Below are 17,500 nucleotides of genomic sequence, written 5' to 3'. Positions count from 1 at the left end.
TTCACACATCAGGGTCTGTCATGGGCGGGGGGTATAAGTGGGTGTCTTGCACATCTTTGGTGTGAATGAGTGTAAAAATAAGTAACACCTGAAGATACGAGTCTTTAGACCACAGGGGAAAGAACTGAGCGTGAGAACTGACTGCAGTGCAGAGTCCAGGGGAAAGTTCAGTCCACCTCTCTGGGGCAAAGACACCAAAGTGGTGAGACCCAGCATCATGGCTGTGCTTAGATTGTAAGGAAAGACATGAGGAGACCCTGGAAGATGAAGATCAGTATGGATATAAAAGTAGTGAATGAAAGACTGTCTTGTAATAAATATGACTTTATAGCTTTACAGAAAATATGCAGTAATTATGACTTTAAAAAGAATATTATTGGGTTTCCGCTCCTCATTTGGTTGATGTCACAACTGCAGTTTTACTAGAATAAAAGTCAGACCACAAACACGTCTCTAACTGCTCTCTGTTCTCAGGCCTCTGAGACATTTTACTCACAGACTACAGAAAGAGGATCAGTGAGATGTTCCCACAGTCTTATATCTTTGTGTTTGAGGTTTTCTGTCCTCTGCTAAATAATTAGGTCACATATATTATAAAGTGGAGTGCTGAACTCTGGACTTTGAGCTCTTTATTTAACTGTTTTACAGGTCACTTCAAATGACCCTACTAATGTAGCATAAAACAGCATTTAGATGAGATGATTTCACACACACAACACATTCTTTCATGGTCTAATTTGTTTTCTCATTTGATTAATATCTATTCACAGGATTTACATTCAGTTTATAACAGCAACTTTTATTTTATTTTACTTAATACAAATTACCTCTCCATGGATCACCACCTTATCGTGGTGGAGTGGTTTGCGTGCTTGAATGATCCTAGGAGCTATGTTGTCTGGAGCAAAAGCTCCTGGTAGGGTCTCCCATGGCAAACTGGTCCTAGGTGACAGGTCAGACAAAGTGTGATCCATAATAACCCCTATGAAAACACAAAAACAGGACTTGTGTACCCTGCCCGGAACAGGGTTACCGGGGCCCCACCCTGGAGCCAGGCCTGGGGGAGGGGCTCACCAGCGAGCGTCTGGTGGCCCGGCATTTACTCATGGTGCCCGAAGGAGATACATGAGACCCCCTCCCATCGACCCACCACCAATGGGAGGGGCAGTAGTAGGGGTTCGGTGCGTTGTGGATCGGGCAGTGTCCGAAGGGGTGGGCCTTGGCGTTCTGATCCGCGGTTGCTGAAACTGGTTTTTGGAACTTGGAACATTACCTCACTGGCAGGGAAGGAGCCTGAGTTGGTGCGCGAGGTTGAGAGATACCGGCTAGATATAGTTGGGCTCACCTCAACACACAGCTTGGGCTCTGGGTCCAATTTCCTTGAGAGCGGCTGGACTTTATTCTTTTCTGGAGTTGCCCATGGTGAGAGGTGGCGGGCAGGTGTGGGCTTTCTCATAGCCCCTCGACTCGGTGCCTGTATGTTGGGGTTTTCTTCAGTGGACGAGAGGGTAGCTTCCCTACGCCTTGGGGAACGGGTCTGTGCTTATGCACCGAACAGCAGTTCAGAGTACCCAGCCTTCTTAGAGTCCTTGGGAAAGGTGCTTGAAAGTGCTCCTCCTGGAGACTCTATTGTCCTACTGGGGGACTTAAACGCTCACGTGGGCAATGACAGTGAGACCTGGAGGGGTGTGACTCATTGACTCAGAATGGGCCATGTTCCGCTTCTCCATTGTTGAAGCGGCTGACTGTATAGCTGTGGCCGTAAGGTAGTTGGTGCCTGTCGGGGCGGTAATCCTCGAACCCGCTGGTGGACACCCCAGGTGAGAGATGACGTCAAGCTGAAGGAGTCCTGAAGGGCATGGTTGGCCTGTGGGACACCAGAGGCAGCTGGCAGGTATCGATAGGCCAAGCGATCTGCGGCTTCAGTCGTCGTCGCCAAGGCAAAAATCTGTGTATGGGAGGAGTTTGGTGAGGCCTTGGAAAGTGACTTTAAGTCGGCTCCGAAAAGATTCTGGCAAACCGTCAGGCGACTCAGAAGGGGAAAGCAGTGTGCCACTAGCACTGTATATAGTGGAGATGGTGTGCTGCTGACTTCGACTGAAGACGTCATTGGGCGGTGGAAGGAATACTTTGAGGACCTTCTCAATCCCACCGACACGTTCTCCAGTGAGGAGGCTGAGTCTGGGGACATGGGAATAGGCTTGTCCATTACTGAGGCTGAAGTCGCTAAGGTAGTTAAGAAGCTCCTTGGTGGCAAGGCTCCAGGGGTGGATGAGATCCGCCCTGAGTTCCTCAAGGCTCTGGATGTTGTGGGGCTGTCTTGGCTGACACGCCTTTTCAACATTGCGTGGACATCGGGGGCAGTACCACTGGATTGGCAGACTGGGGTGGTGGTGCCTCTTTTTAAAAAAGGGGACCAGAGGGTGTGTTCCAACTACAGGGGAACACACACACACACACTCTGTCTGTTGTTTAGCACCATGGCAACATGCATTCAAATGGAGCACGAATTATGATGTCATAATAGACGAGTGATGTCACAACATTCCATACTTAAAACTTTGTCATTTAGGTGAGAATCAGTTCGATAAGAAACAAACAGCAAAGCAGCTCAAGACTAATTTGTCTGAATTATAATCTTGTTTAGTGGAAGCAGAAGATGATGGAGCATGTTTAGATATAACTAAATTCCTTAATAAGAATATTAAATATAATGCAATCTAGCAGCACAGAACTATCATTACTACAAATATGTTCAGCTCATTTTCTATGAAATAACATTAAATAGTCAAATGGTCATCCTGAACTCAGACGCTCCACGAGAAAAGAGGAAGAGAGCAGAGGAGGGATACGGCCAGATTGCTGAAGAGGGAACAAGCAAGGTTCCCAACACTGAAGCTTTGGCAAAGAAGAAGAGGAAGGGGACAGTGAACCGGCCCAAGAGAACAACTCGAGGACAGAAGAAAGCCGCCGAGCCAGGTGAGTCCACTCACCTGCAAACTGTAAAATTAGTTGCTATCAATGAGGAGACATGATTAGTTAAAAAGAGCTATTGTGTAGCAAAAAATATTGGTGGTAGAGAAATGCAAATGCAAAGTGAAGGACACAGACTGTAAAAAGAAAAAATAACAGAAAACTGCTAAAGAGAAAAAATGGAGGAAACTCATTTGAAATTTGGAGAAATATATACATTCAGGATGTAACTGTATTCTACAGTAAATATTATCATAGATGTTTTGTTGTCCTACAACTGAACAATTCTGATCTGGTCACTCTATTGGTGAGTCCGTTGGCAGGTTCAATCATGGGTCAAGTTGTGGGTAAAGTGACAGGTCCAGAACATTAAACAATCATCTTGTACTTAGAAACTTCTTGAGGAAAGAGGAAGAGAGATGAGGAGGGATGCAGCCAGAGTGCCAAAGAGGGAACAAGTAAGATTCCCCACACTGAAGGTCTGACAGGGAAGAAGAGCAAGAGGGCAGAGAATCAGCCCAAGAGAAGGTGTCAGGGACAGAAGAACGTCAACAAGTCAGGTAAGTCCGCTCACCCCAAACTGTCACTGAGGAAACATGATTGGTCAAAAAGAGCAAATGTGCAGCGAAAAGCATTTGTGGTGGAGAAGAAGAGGAAAGTGATGGACATGGAGGAAATGGAGGAAACTCAGAGGATCGACTTTATTAAAGATAATCTACAATTAGAATGTAACAAAGTATTCTACAGTAAGTATTATCGTAGATGATTTGTTGTCCTACAACTGAATAATTCTGATCTGGTCACTCTAGTGGTGGGTCCAGCTGTGGATCAAGTTGTGGGTAAAGTAACAGGTCCAGAACATTAAATATTCAATATTCAAAAAATCATCCTGTACTTAGAAGCTGCACAAGGAAAGAGGAAGAGAGGTGATGAGGGATACAACCAGAGTGCTGAAGAGGGAACAAGCAAGATTCCCGACACTGTAGCTCTGGCAGGGAAGAAGAGGAAGGGGCCAGAGAACCAACCTGAGACATTGACAAAGACACAGAACAAAGCCACCGAGCCAGGTCAGTCCAACTTCCAGACAAGTGTGTACTATGACCAACTAATTTCACTTTATTCTAAGAGAGCTGTAATTCTCTAAATGAAGTTCACTCTGCATCCTTCATAATCAGTAAGTTTGATTGGTAAACCCCTGAACAGTGATCTAAAGAGGGCTGACACACATTTGTAATTTTGTTTTTCATAGACACCTTTGAATCCCGCTATGTGGTTGAAGACAAACTGGGTGAAGGAGGTTTTGGATCTGTCTTCAAAGGAAAACGTGTTTCTGATGGCCTACAGGTTCTGCTCACACGTCAGATTTCATTCTAATGGTCTTTATTTTCCTTTCTCTACTTTCACCGCTAATATCATATCTTTTGTCTTTGTGAGCAGGTGGCCATTAAATTTGTCTCCAAGAGGAAAACAGACCGATATCTCCAAAGCGCACAAAGCTCCAAAGTGCACCTACTTAATACGTTGACACGTAATGGTATCAAACCAAGACAATGAGTTTCTCGCCATGTTCTTCAGTCCTTACCATCTAACTATCTACTGTCCTGCAGCCTGTGGAGTCCAAGGCTGTGCCTGTGGAAGTGGCTCTGATGCAGATAATGAGCCAGCCACCTGTCTGCAAGAACATAATACAGCTAATCGAGTGGTTTGATGAGCCTGAGAGATACATCCTCATTATGGAGCACCCTGACCCTTGCGTCGACTTAAAAAGATTCCTGAAAAGTCATGGAAATTGCATGGATGAAGAGACGGCCCGAGCCATAGTTGTCCAAGCTGTGGAGGCAGTGAGCCAGTGCAGCATGCGAGGTGTCCTGCATCAGGACATCAAAGGGGAAAACTTGCTGATCAAGACGGACACCTTAGAGGTCAAACTTATTGACTTTGGCTGTGGAGACCTGATCAAGACAATGGAGTATCACAGATACACAGGTAAAAATTCGACACTTTCCCTCTGTGGAAAATCTTTAGTTAAAGGTGAAGGAGTTGAGCTTCACATCTAAGAAGGATGTGAAGGTGAACCATGTCCTATAGCCACTTAGCTATTAAATGAATTATTGTGCTCAGCTGTGCTCTTTCTCTGTTAATGTTCTCAGGCACGGTTCCTTACTATCCTCTTGAGTTCTCTGCAAAAGGGAAGCATCACGCTGATCCTGCAACAGTGTGGTCCCTTGGTGTCCTATTGTTCAGGATGGTTTGTGGATTTCTTCCCTCTGCTGCCAAAGGGATTAGGAACTTCAAGGATGGCCTGTCTAAGGGTTAGACAAATGGGAATGTCTGGGTAAACAAGGCATCCTTTTGACTTAAATAAGTACAGAGGAAGGAAAATTGATCACATAATTGATAGAAGAATTTACACTTGAGGCCAGACAACCCTAAATGTATAACTTTACAATCTCAAATTTTGTGGTTAAGCATCTCTCTGCCATCCAATTCCGTCAATCTGCACAGAATGCTGTAATCTGATTGTCTGGAGCTTGGAGCAGATCCCTTCCTCAAGGCCTAGTTTGCAGCAGTTCATGCGGCATAAGTGGTTTCAGCTCACCATCCAGAACTAGGAATAGGTTATCCAGGGAGGCTAGAAGAAGCCATAAACCTAAAATATCTGATGGCAATTGAGGAAGCATACATGCTGTAAGTAAACTGGAAATAATGATTAAGATTAAAAATTGCCAGATTTTTAAGCTTGAGAGTCTAATGCATGGTCTTTTGGTTTATGTTTCAGGTTATGAAGGGCTGTTGAGGAGAGTGCATAAAAACACCAACAAAAACAACAGCAACAAAAAACACCTTTCCATGTGACCACAGACTACTGGAAGTAGAACAGTGACACTGTGACACTGTGAGCCCAGCTATATCTAGTTGGTACCTCTCAACCTCCCGCACAAGCTCCGGCTCCTTCCCCCCCAAGTGAGGTTACATTCCATGTGCCCAGAGCCAGTTTCTGCTGCAAGGGCCTAGGCCACCAAGGGCCCCCCTGCAATCTCCCACTGCCTGTGAAGCATTGCACTGCTCCCCCATGCTGGACCTTTTAGGTGATGGTCCCACATGGTCCCCCCATGTTGCCTCTTCAGGCTGAGCCCGGCCGGGTTACGTGGGCTGCCCGACCACCAGGCGATTGCTGGGGAACACTAGCCCCAGGCCTGGCTCCAGCGGTAGGTCCTGGTGACCCTATCCCGGGCAGGGTACACGGTTTTCTGTGTCCAGTTTTCATGGTGAGCACATGGTGGTTTCATTTGAAATAAACATTTTGATTCCATACTTTTTGCCTAAATTGTATTAAAGTCCCCATTTTCATGTATTTTTTTTTTCTTGAGGTCCACTGATGGTCTAAAATGATTTTTACATGACCACTTTGTCCCTCAGAATTCAACAGGCTGTCGTTTTATAGTATCTTTAAAACTGAAATATGTAAATGAGCTCTGTTCTAGTTAACCTAGTTGCTAGTTGTCAACCTAGTTATAATCTAGTTGCTGGCTTCCCATTCAAAAATGATGAACTTGCACGCGAAAAGTACTTTTGGCCAAAGTGTGGTGTGATAGTGCCAAGTGTGGCCCAGAACCGTCTGCTATCTGGGATGTTATGTCAGGAGTTTGAATAAAATTGAAAGTAACGTTACCTTTTCTTTAGTATTTGTGGTACTGTATATTTTAGAAATGCAACACAGTAACACTATAATAACACTGTTATTATATGACTGTGACTGCAATCAGCTCCACATGTTGAATTTTGAAGCCCGTATTCAGTTTCAACCAATAGAAACAAACAGATAATCTGCTGATTATCTTTGCTGATATATTATCTGCTGATATAATGCTTTGGTGCCACCTGGTGGAAAATAATTGAAATTGCAGAGCGTCGCTATATGAGCAGTGAATCCATCCATCCATCCATCCATCCATCCATCCATCCATCCGTCCATCCATCCATCCATTTTCTAAGCCGCTTCTCCGTCAGGGTCGCAGAGGGGGGGTGCTGGAGCCTATTCACTTATAATAATATTAATAATAATAATAATAATAATACAGTAATTTTATTATTATTATTGTTGTTGTTGTTGTTATTATTTGAAGTAATTTCGAAGGTGAAATGAAACTCCACACCCTGCACATGCAGTTTTCCTTCATTTGGGGTAAAGTGGAGAACAGAGAACAATTACAAGAGGCCAAAATCTGCCAGTTCTACTAGTGAAGGATGTGAAAGATTAATAGATTAACAGTAAATGATTAACTAACAAATAAAAAAACTGACTGATCCGTTTAAAAAACACATTCAAGTAATTTAATGTCCAGTTTCATTCAGGCTGAGGATCATGTTTAAATTGTCCACATGAGGGCGCAATAGGCAACTGGTTCTGATAACATTTAAAAAAGATGGTTCTTCAAAGGTTCTCTAGTAACAGGAATGGCTCTGTTTAGAACCATGAGTTCTGTACAGAATGTCTTAGTAAGTCATTCAGAAAATCTGCGTCCGACGTCGGTGTTTAAAGCCCATCTGTGGCTCCATCCACAGTAAAATCCGAGTGTCCCGGCTCACAGCTTTCCTCACAGATTCTCCAGAGCATCCTGAACGAGAGGGTAAACTACAGACTAATTAAATCTCTTAGTCCATCAATAATTACATATTCCTTCCCTGCGTGAATGAGGAGAAGAAGAATTCAACTATTGCTTGGAGGAGGAAGAATTTTTAAAAAAATCTATTTTAATTATTTTTAATATAATATATTATAAATATATTAGATAAAGATCCTTTTATAACCAGTCATGACAGCATCACCTGTTAACTGTTGAGCTGTGGAAAATTTAAAAACAGGTATTTTTGATCTTTCCACAAACTTCCCAGTCTTACATTATGCATCCCAACATTGGGATGTGCTGCAGGCATCACATTTGGAAACATATATTTACAACCCCACTTCCAAAAAAGTTGCTGTGTAAAATGTAAATGAGTGTAAATAAAAACAGAATGCATGATTAAATCTCATAGACCCATATTTCACTCACAGTAGAGTGTAGAACACATACCAGATGGTGAAAGTGAGACATTTTACCATTTCAGAAAAACTTTAACTCATTTAGAACTTCATGGCTGCAACGCATCTCAGAACAGTTGGGACAGGGCCACGTCTACCACCGTGTAGCATCCCCTCTTCTTTTGACAACAGTCTGTAAATGTATGGGAAGTGAGGACACCAATTGTTGGAGTTTTATTAGAGGAATGTTGTCCTGTTCTTGTCTGATGTGGGACTGAAGCTGCTCAACAGTCCTCTTTGTCAGATTTCTCTTTTCTTGATCTGGCAAATGTTTTCTATTGGTGAAAAGTCTGGACTGCAGGCAGGTCAGTTCAGCACCCAGACTCTTCCTTTGTGAAGCCATGCTGTAGTAATGGATGCAGTATGTAGTTTATCATTGTCTTGCTGAAATATAGAACGCCTTTCCTGAAAGAGACGTTGTCTGGAAGGAAGCTCATGTTGCCAAAACATCTATATTTCATTCAGCATTAATGCTGCCTTCACAGATGTGCACATCACCCATGCCATGTGCACTAATGCTCCCCCAAACCATCAACTTTTTTCAGATGCCTTGTTGCCATCAAGTTCTAAATGAGTTGTTTTCCATGAATTTGTCAAATGTCTCACCTTCAACATCTGATATGTGTTTTATGATCTATTGTGAGTAAAATACGAGTCTATGAGATTCGTAAATCATCACAAACTGTTTCTATTTACACTTATTTACATTTTACACAGCATCACAACTTGGGTTTGTACAAAAAATCACTGCAGTATTTAAACTTAAGAAAATATTTTATCTCTTCTTTCTGCTATTTTCATTGAAATGCTATAGAAGTTTAAAAATCACTGTTTTGTTTATATTTACATTTTACTTGCTGTCCCAACTCTTTAGGAATTGGGTTTGTATCACAGCAGTGGTGAAATGCTGATGGTGAGCTGGAGTGCAGCCAGAACTTTCACAGAGGAGAACAAAGTGTCTTTTTCTGTTTCAAGACTTTCATCTTTTGTTTCCAACCAAACCTTAACATTAAAATCAGAGTTTTATCATTGCAGAGTTTATATACAACAATTTTTAAAAAATGCATTAAAATTACAGACGAGTATTTTTCATTTCCCAGAATTCATTAGGACTCCTCTAAAGGCCTAGAAGGTTTCATTGATGAATCAATTCAGCCAGATAAAACATCAAAGCAATGTTTTCTTTCATGAACACTTTATTATAAATGTAATTTAACTGCATTAAAAAAGAACCACAGTTAGTTTACAATAAATGAATGAGGTTCAACACAAGAAGGAGAACATTAAAACATATGACCACATAGCACTGTGTCACCATTAGATCATGAATATGAGGAAAAGATAAAAGACCAGAAGATAAAACTGAAAAAGCAGATTAGAACGCATTCAGCATCAAAACCCATGACAATGGAAAATATATAATAATACCAAAACAAAACAAAAGTATTAAAATATTTACAATATTTTCCTGCTTTATTTTATTTTGATTCTTTTAAAATATGTTTAATATTTATATAAACACTTAGTTTAAATGGAAAATGGACAAATCTTTTATATTGTAGAGTAAAAGCATAACATTTTGCAGGGATGAAGGATCATAAAAAGAGACAGAGGATTTACATTTTAATGCATGAGAGATTTTTTTCTTCTTCTAAAAATAATTCTGACAGTCTAAATGTATTCAGGTCCTTTTCTGTCTTCACTCCTTAAAACCCAAACCAGGAGTTCCTGTAGAAGCAAATCTTGTTTTAATTTATGGATTATATCAACAATGAGAGAGTCTCATCTCTGTTAGTGAAGTTTTTTCACACTGCTATCGATGTAAACAACACAGTAAATAACTAATAACAACTCAAGTGTGATAAACTGTAAAAGAATAATACTGTGACAGTGCCCCCTGCTGTGAGGTCTCAGCTCTGCAGTTTCAGTTTCCATTTCTTAGTTTTAGCCTTTAGAACATTGATCCTCCACACAAACAGTCACACATTCAACTCTCCTCATTATTCAGCACCATCACGGCAGCATTTTATTTGATGAATGTAATGAACATTAACTAAGAAGGATAAGCAGAAGTTAGCATTTCAGTTGCCCTGAAGTATTTAGGAAATGATGTCTATGTAAAACACTTCTTAGTCTTTTCTTATTAGTCTCTAATCAGTGTAACTCTAATATACAAACCTGGCATTCAGCACTCAAGATGTTTCAGCTTCCATCATTGCTTATGTTCTGCTCTGCTCATCAGGTTTAGCTGTGGAAAACATAATGATGACCAATCCACATTAGTCTTTTATCAGATTTTATATAGTAGCAAAAAAACAAACACTACTAACACTTTGAAGAAACACACAAAAAGACTGAGTTTTTACCTTGAGCTCTGTAGCATTTGACCCCCAGCACGATGGTCACCAGCAAATATGGAGACACTGCCATTAAACTGCTGAGCAGACTGAGCGCTGAGACTGGAGCTCCTGAACAGGGCAAACATGATACACACACAGTATAATCACTGTAATGTAGAATAGAAATGGCTGCTGAGGGAATTCTTATTAAAATATAAATTATAATGATTAGATATTTTCTGTTAAAGCAGCAGACCTCTGACTGAGAGCCAGCTCTGTGGTGACTCTCCTCTCTCTGGGTGTTTACAGTGGTAGAGACCTTCATCTGACTTTGAGACAGTACAGATGATCATCTCTCCTGTCGTCTGGGTCTGGAGCAGCGATCCATCTTTATAGAAATCAGCTGTGAGGTTTGAGGGCTTTGTGGAGCGAAATAAACAGCGGAGAGTCAGAGAATCTCCCTCAGTCACAGGATGGACAGGAATGTCCAGGATCACATCACCATCTGTAGGAGAGAGAAAGAGATACAGAGTGAAGTAAAAACTTCTTAGGCTAAAAGAGTTTTTAAAGAAGCAGTGAAAACTGATGCAACATCACCAATTAGGTATTTTATTATGGAGTTCATTAATAAGTGCATTTCAAATTGACCCATTACTCTGTATTGATTGTGCACATAACAATTTTTGGAATTTCTTAGACTGAAAATTGCTTAACAAAGTTACAAGTCAAATAACACTTTGATTAGTTTGCTCTGTGAGTTTGTGTTCTTGAGTAAAAAGATGTTTTCAGTCTGGAAAGCTAAAGCTAAGCTAGTGGATAACCAGTGATACTTAATGATGTATAACTCACAAATAAAAATCCTAATTAATTTTAGTTATTGCTCAATAAATTAGTAATGAGCAGCCAGCAACCAGCTACTGGCTTGTTAAGACATAATAAAGGCTGATTTTGTTAATGGCTCAGATCATCTTTAATATTTGCAGTGGAGAATTCATTTTAAAAGAATTGAGCGCAGTAGTGTACATCCTCAGATAATTCTAGTTTGGCTTCTCTCTCTCTCCCTCTCTCTCTCTCTCTCTCTCTCTCTCTCTGACTTCAACTGTGTGAGAGGCTTTTTAACTTTAACTGTCTAATAAACTAAAAATAATTCATGATTGTGTATAAAAAATATCACAGTAAAATAAATCAAATTGGATGAATTGCTGCTGGTGTTAGTGATTTTAATGGTAGAAATGTTTTATACAGGTATCATCCATCCATCTGTCCATCCGACTTCTAAGCCACATATACTTATACCGAGTCGCAGAGGGTGCTGGAGTCTACCCCCCTATTCATCAGGTGGAAGGCTCTACAGATATGAGTGAATCTATATAGTTTTAATTCAGTGTAATATCAGCTGCTGCTTTAGTTTCAAGTTATTTCCAAGTCACCTCAGAAATATATTCATGATCACTGACATACAAAAGAAGTAATGCAATTACTCAATTAGTCTTTCAATACACTCTTATTGACTCGTACTTACACAATTAACTGTACTTAATTAAATTATGACTACAGTAACTGTTCTTAACAGTTACTTCAGTAGAGATTTCACTTCTTCTCCACTCCTGTTAAAATACTGAACTATAAAACTCTGATGGGCTGCAAACTAAAGCTGCTGTCTTTGTAACACACTGCTGTCATTTTGTGGGCTGTATATTTTTAGCTGTGTGTTTGTTCCCAGTGTCCTCCTTTTCATTAATGACATCACATGTTATGAGGTGTTACCACCCTGGACTGGGCTGGCAGACTCAGTTGTTGGTCTCTTTTGCACTGGTTTTGTGTTCCTCTGTGGGCAATCAATCCTAAGACTGAAGTTCTGATGTTTCTTTGAAAAAATCGCAGGAAGACTGGGAGGTGTAATAAAGGCAAAGAGGGACTCAGTAGCACCAAAATATTTAAGAATATGTTTGTTATTAAGGCTTCTGTGTAATTTTCTGTAAAATACCTGCTTTATGCTTTTTTCCCTACACAAATAATGAATAGCTTCTAGTCAAACGTTATGGTCATATGATCGTGCATGATATGTAAAGAGACATTTGCTGATATATAGTACTGGATGATAGTTTTACAGTTATAATGTACTTTAAACACTTAATGATGGAAATAAAATATATATTGTATTATAAGAAAAAAATATTATATTTTCAGCATTTGATATGTTGTTTTTATACTATTTTCAATTCAATATAGGGTTAAATGATTTGCACATCATTACATTTTGTTTTTATTTACATTTTGCACAGCGTCCCAACTTTTTTGGAGCTGGGGTTGTACTGTTGTCAACCTATCTTCATCACTGTAATGTCAGTTTTACATCTGAGACCTAAACATCAAACAAGACCTGTTTTTGAACTGTAAGACATTGATAGGTACAGATGTTTGACAGGCTGCAAAATCCTACAAATGCAAAATGCTTCCCGACCCCTCAGACTTTATTATTATTTTAGCCTTTATTGGCGACTCACAGCAGCACACAAACAACATTTATAAGTGCATTTTTTCTCCAGCTACTTCAGTAAAATTTTACATTGTGCAGCTTTAATGATAGAAATAAACTGAGAAAGACGCCACACTCACCTGATACAGTCAGTGTAACAGCTGCACTGGTGTGCGTGTAGATCCGGCCTGTTGACTGTGTTCCCTTACAGGTATAATCACCTGCATGAGTCTGATCAACATTAGAGATTTCATATTTCTTCCTTTGAGCATCTCTGAGAAGATTATTATTCTTATACCATTCATAATTCCAGTCATCTCCACTTTCTATTTCACATGTCAGAGTGACTCTCTCTCTGATGAACACATGACCAGCTGGCTGGACGTTCACTGTAGCTTTTGGTCTCTCTGTTGAGAAATTACAGGTAGGTTTGTATTGTATGTAATGTCTAGCATACACGACTGCATTTCTTTCTATTACCATAAACATAGAACTGGCTCTTTTACATGTAACGAAAAAAAATTAAGTTGGTAGAAATTGATTTAACCCATTTTTAAAACCAACCAAGAATTTTTTTCAGCAGCACGCACATCATATTTTATAGGTTTTTTTTTCAGTTACCACTTTTTAAAAAAAATCTTACGTAGTGCAGCTTAGGGCCCAACCAGTATAGGATTGTAAGACCAATACCGATCTGCGGATTTATAAATGTGAGGATTTAAAAATGTGACATATCTAATGCCAGTATTGTTTTACTGTCTTCAGGAATACAGAACCCAAATGAAGACTTTCTCTGACATTTATCTGTAGTTATATAAGAGTCGTCATTAACACAACATAATGCAGCTTAAAAATAAACATGGAACTTTTGGGATTTCACTCCCCAACAGAGTGTTACGAACACAAATAATCATGCAGGGTATTATTGTATAAAGAACTGAATGATTAACCGAACATGACGTGTTACTCACAGCTAAACCTGAACTCCTTCTTTAGACATGAATACGGTCTCACAGCATATCAATGCACTCTGCGCTCTAACAACATAGAGCCATTAAAGCACACACTACACATTCGAAAGAGAAACTAGTGCAGAAAAGTTTGTTTGGCTACCAGTTATATTCAAACAATAGTTCAGCTTACAGTCATTTTCGTGGCCCCTCTGGTGCAGAAGTTACATGGCAGACAGAAGCCAGAATGTCACTGCTGCACCATTTAAGGTGGAACAGGAAAATCCCAATAAGAAACTGAGTTCAGCTTCATAGTTTAGGTAGAATAAGTTAAACGCTGTAGTTTAGCCCGTCATTAATGTTAGTTGTTTTCCACTGGTAAACAGCGTTATAAGCTGCTGTAAGTGATGCAGCCAGAGAGTTTTTAGAAGTGAAGAGCCAGGAAGAAAAGAAGCACCTGCTTGTTTAAACGCCAGAACTGCCTCACTGTTTCATAAATAAATCAATAGCTTAGCCTGAACTTCTCACTGCTCAACTTCTGTAATGTTAAAGGTGGACTGATTGAGATGTTAACCTGACAGGACCAGCTCTCAAACAGGAATGGCAGACATGAACGCTGCCAGGCTTATTTAGGCTAAGAGGAGACGTGATGGGGATATTTTATGACTATTTAAGTATTTCTGCCTCGCCGTTTCTTTTTTAATTGCCATTAACCAGCTGCTATAAATGCCAGTTGCAATTTATCTGCCACTCATATTGCCAATTTATCAGTTGGGCACTAGTGCAGCTTTAATGGTGGAAATACCGTGAGAAAGACGCCACACTCACCTGATACAGTCAGTGTAACAGCTGCACTGGTGTGTGTGTAGATTCGGCCTGTTGACTGTGTTCCCTTACAGGTATAATCACCTGCATGAGTCTGATCAACATTAGAGATTTCATATTTCTTCCTTTGAGCATCTCTGAGAAGATTATTATTCTTATACCATTCATAATTCCAGTCATCTCCACTTTCTATTCCACATGTCAGAGTGACTCTCTCTCTGATGAACACATGACCAGCTGGCTGGACGTTCACTGTAGCTTTTGGTCTCTCTGTTGAGAAATTACAGTTAGGTTTGTATTGTATGTAATGTCTAACATACACGACTGCATTCAAAACCATTTACTTTCTATTACCATAAACATAGAACTGGCTCTTTTACATGTAATGAAAACAAATTAAGTTGATAGAAATTGATTTAACCCATTTTTAAAACCAATCAAGAAATTTTTTCAGCAGCACGCACATCATATTTTATAGGGGTTTTTTTCAGTTACCACTTTTTTTTAAATCTTACGTAGTGCAGCTTAGGGCCCAACCAGTATAGGATTGTAAGACCAATACCGATCTGAGGATTTATAAATGTGAGGATTTAAAAACGTGACATATCTAATGCCAGTATTGTTTTACTGTCTTCAGGAATACAGAACACAAATGAAGACTTTCTCTGACATTTATCTGTAGTTATATAAGAGTCGTCATTAACACAACATAATGCAGCTTAAAAATAAACATGGAACTTTTGGGATTTCACTCCCCAACAGAGTGTTACGAACACAAATAATCATGCAGGGTATTATTGTATAAAGAACTGAATGATTAACCGAACATGACGTGTTACTCACAGCTAAACCTGAACTCCTTCTTTAGACATGAATACGGTCTCACAGCATATCAATGCACTCTGCGCTCTAACAACATAGAGCCATTAAAGCACACACTACACATTCGAAAGAGAAACTAGTGTAGAAAAGTTTGTTTGGCTACCAGTTATATTCAAACAATAGTTCAGCTTACAGTTATTTTCGTGGCCCCTCTGGTGCAGAAGTTACACAGCAGACAGGAGCCAGAATGTCACTGCTGCACCATTTAAGGTGGAACAGGAAAATTCCAATAAGAAACTGAATTCAGCTTCATAGTTTAGGTAGAATAAGTTAAACGCTGTAGTTTAGCCCGTCATTAATGTTAGTTGTTTTCCACTGATAAACAGCGTTATAAGCTGCTGTAAGTGATGCAGCCAGAGAGTTTTTAGAAGTGAAGAGCCAGGAAGAAAAGAAGCACCTGCTTGTTTAATCGCCAGAACTGCCTCACTGTTTCATAAATAAATCAATAGCTTAGTCTGAACTTCTCACTGCTCAACTCCTGTAATGTTAAAGGTGGACTGATTGTGATGTGAGCCTGACAGGACCGGCTCTCAAACAGGAATGGCAGACATGAACGCTGCCAGGCTTATTTAGGCTAAGAGGAGACGTGATGGGGATATTTTATGACTATTTAAGTATTTCATGTGACAAATATCAACTTTGACCATGAATGCTGATAAAATCCTTCAGGGCAAAGTATCAGCTCGACTCGGGGCAGCTAATTGTTGTGACTTGTGACATTACAAACACGTGTGTGTTGCCAACAGGGAACAGATGGACTCTGATGGACAAACAAAGCAAAAACAGTACTAACATGGCTGAAGGATCCGTCTTCTGCCTCGCCGTGTCTTTTTTAATTGCCATTAACCAGCTGCTATAAATGCCAGTAGCAATTTATCTGCCACTCATATTGCCAATTTATCAGTTGGGCTCTAGTGCAGCTTTAATGATAGAAATACAGTGAGAAAGACGCCACACTCACCTGATACAGTCAGTGTAACAGCTGCACTGGTGTGTGTGTAGATCCGGCCTGTTGACTGTGTTCCCTTACAGGTATAATCACCTGCATGAGTCTGATCAACATTAGAGATTTCATATTTCTTCCTTTGAGCAGCTCTGAGAAGATTTTTATTCTTATACCATTCATAATTCCAGTCATCTCCACTTTCTATTCCACATGTCAGAGTGACTCTCTCTCTGATGAACACATGACCAGCTGGCTGGACGTTCACTGTAGCTTTTGGTCTCTCTGTTCAAAGATGATAAATCCTTTTAAAACTTACCCACTTTCTCTGAACACGCATGACAGCATTTATAAATATTCTCTCTGTTAGTTTACAGAGAGAATTTTATTCCAGATGTGTTTCTAAGTCAATCACTATATCTCTTCTGCGTCTTCCACTTTCTGGCTTTAGACAAACTCTAAGAAACCTTTATAAATGTGTCCAAAACTGTCACACAAGTTTATACACAGTTTCCTCTTAAGTGCCCCTTTCCAGTCCTTCATCACCACCAACACATAATTTACTAACCAACAAATTTGTCGCTTTTCAATCAACTTCACTTTTTTGATTGCTGAATATGTCACTGATTTTAATCTTGTACACCTGCGGTTCTCATCTCTGCTTCTGGAGAACCACCTACCCTGCACACATTGCTGTTTTCACTACTCCCAACAAACCTGATCCAACTAAATTCATTAGCAGGTCCTTCCTCATGTTTATTCCTTATTACATGTCAGATGAGCTGAAGCTCTTAAGGCTCTTCCACCTTTTAGCACCTCATACTAAATGTTTCTTAGATTAACTATGAGTGGTTTGTTATATAACATTGGCATTAATGCAAGTAAAGAAAAAAACAGGACAAGTGCTGTAAAATAACATTGTTTGGCTGTGAAGTTGGTTTTTGTGCAGGTTTGATGTAAAAGAAATCTGATGCTTGACTTCTTGCTGCACTTCAGTCATTGTGTGGGTTTCTTAAATTCCTT

At 40.0% G+C, this 17,500-nt stretch overlaps 1 protein-coding gene across 1 annotated transcript in view; it reads right to left on the bottom strand.

Annotated features, from left to right (window-relative positions):
• Positions 1-17,500, bottom strand: part of LOC108417636 (Fc receptor-like protein 5) — a 70,492-nt gene that overhangs the window by 14,569 nt on the left and 38,423 nt on the right. The window contains exons 3-4 of the mRNA XM_037536013.1: positions 10,655-10,903; positions 10,426-10,527 (exon numbers count right to left, since the gene is read on the bottom strand). Of these exons, the coding sequence (XP_037391910.1) occupies positions 10,426-10,527; positions 10,655-10,903 (351 nt within the window). The remainder of the gene's footprint in view (positions 1-10,425; positions 10,528-10,654; positions 10,904-17,500) is intronic.

The sequence above is a fragment of the Pygocentrus nattereri genome, chromosome 29, assembly GCF_015220715.1.
Source record: "Pygocentrus nattereri isolate fPygNat1 chromosome 29, fPygNat1.pri, whole genome shotgun sequence".
Lineage (NCBI taxonomy): Eukaryota > Metazoa > Chordata > Actinopteri > Characiformes > Serrasalmidae > Pygocentrus > Pygocentrus nattereri.
The sequence above is the reverse complement of the archived record's forward strand: the minus strand, read 5'-3'. Positions and strand labels throughout refer to the sequence as shown.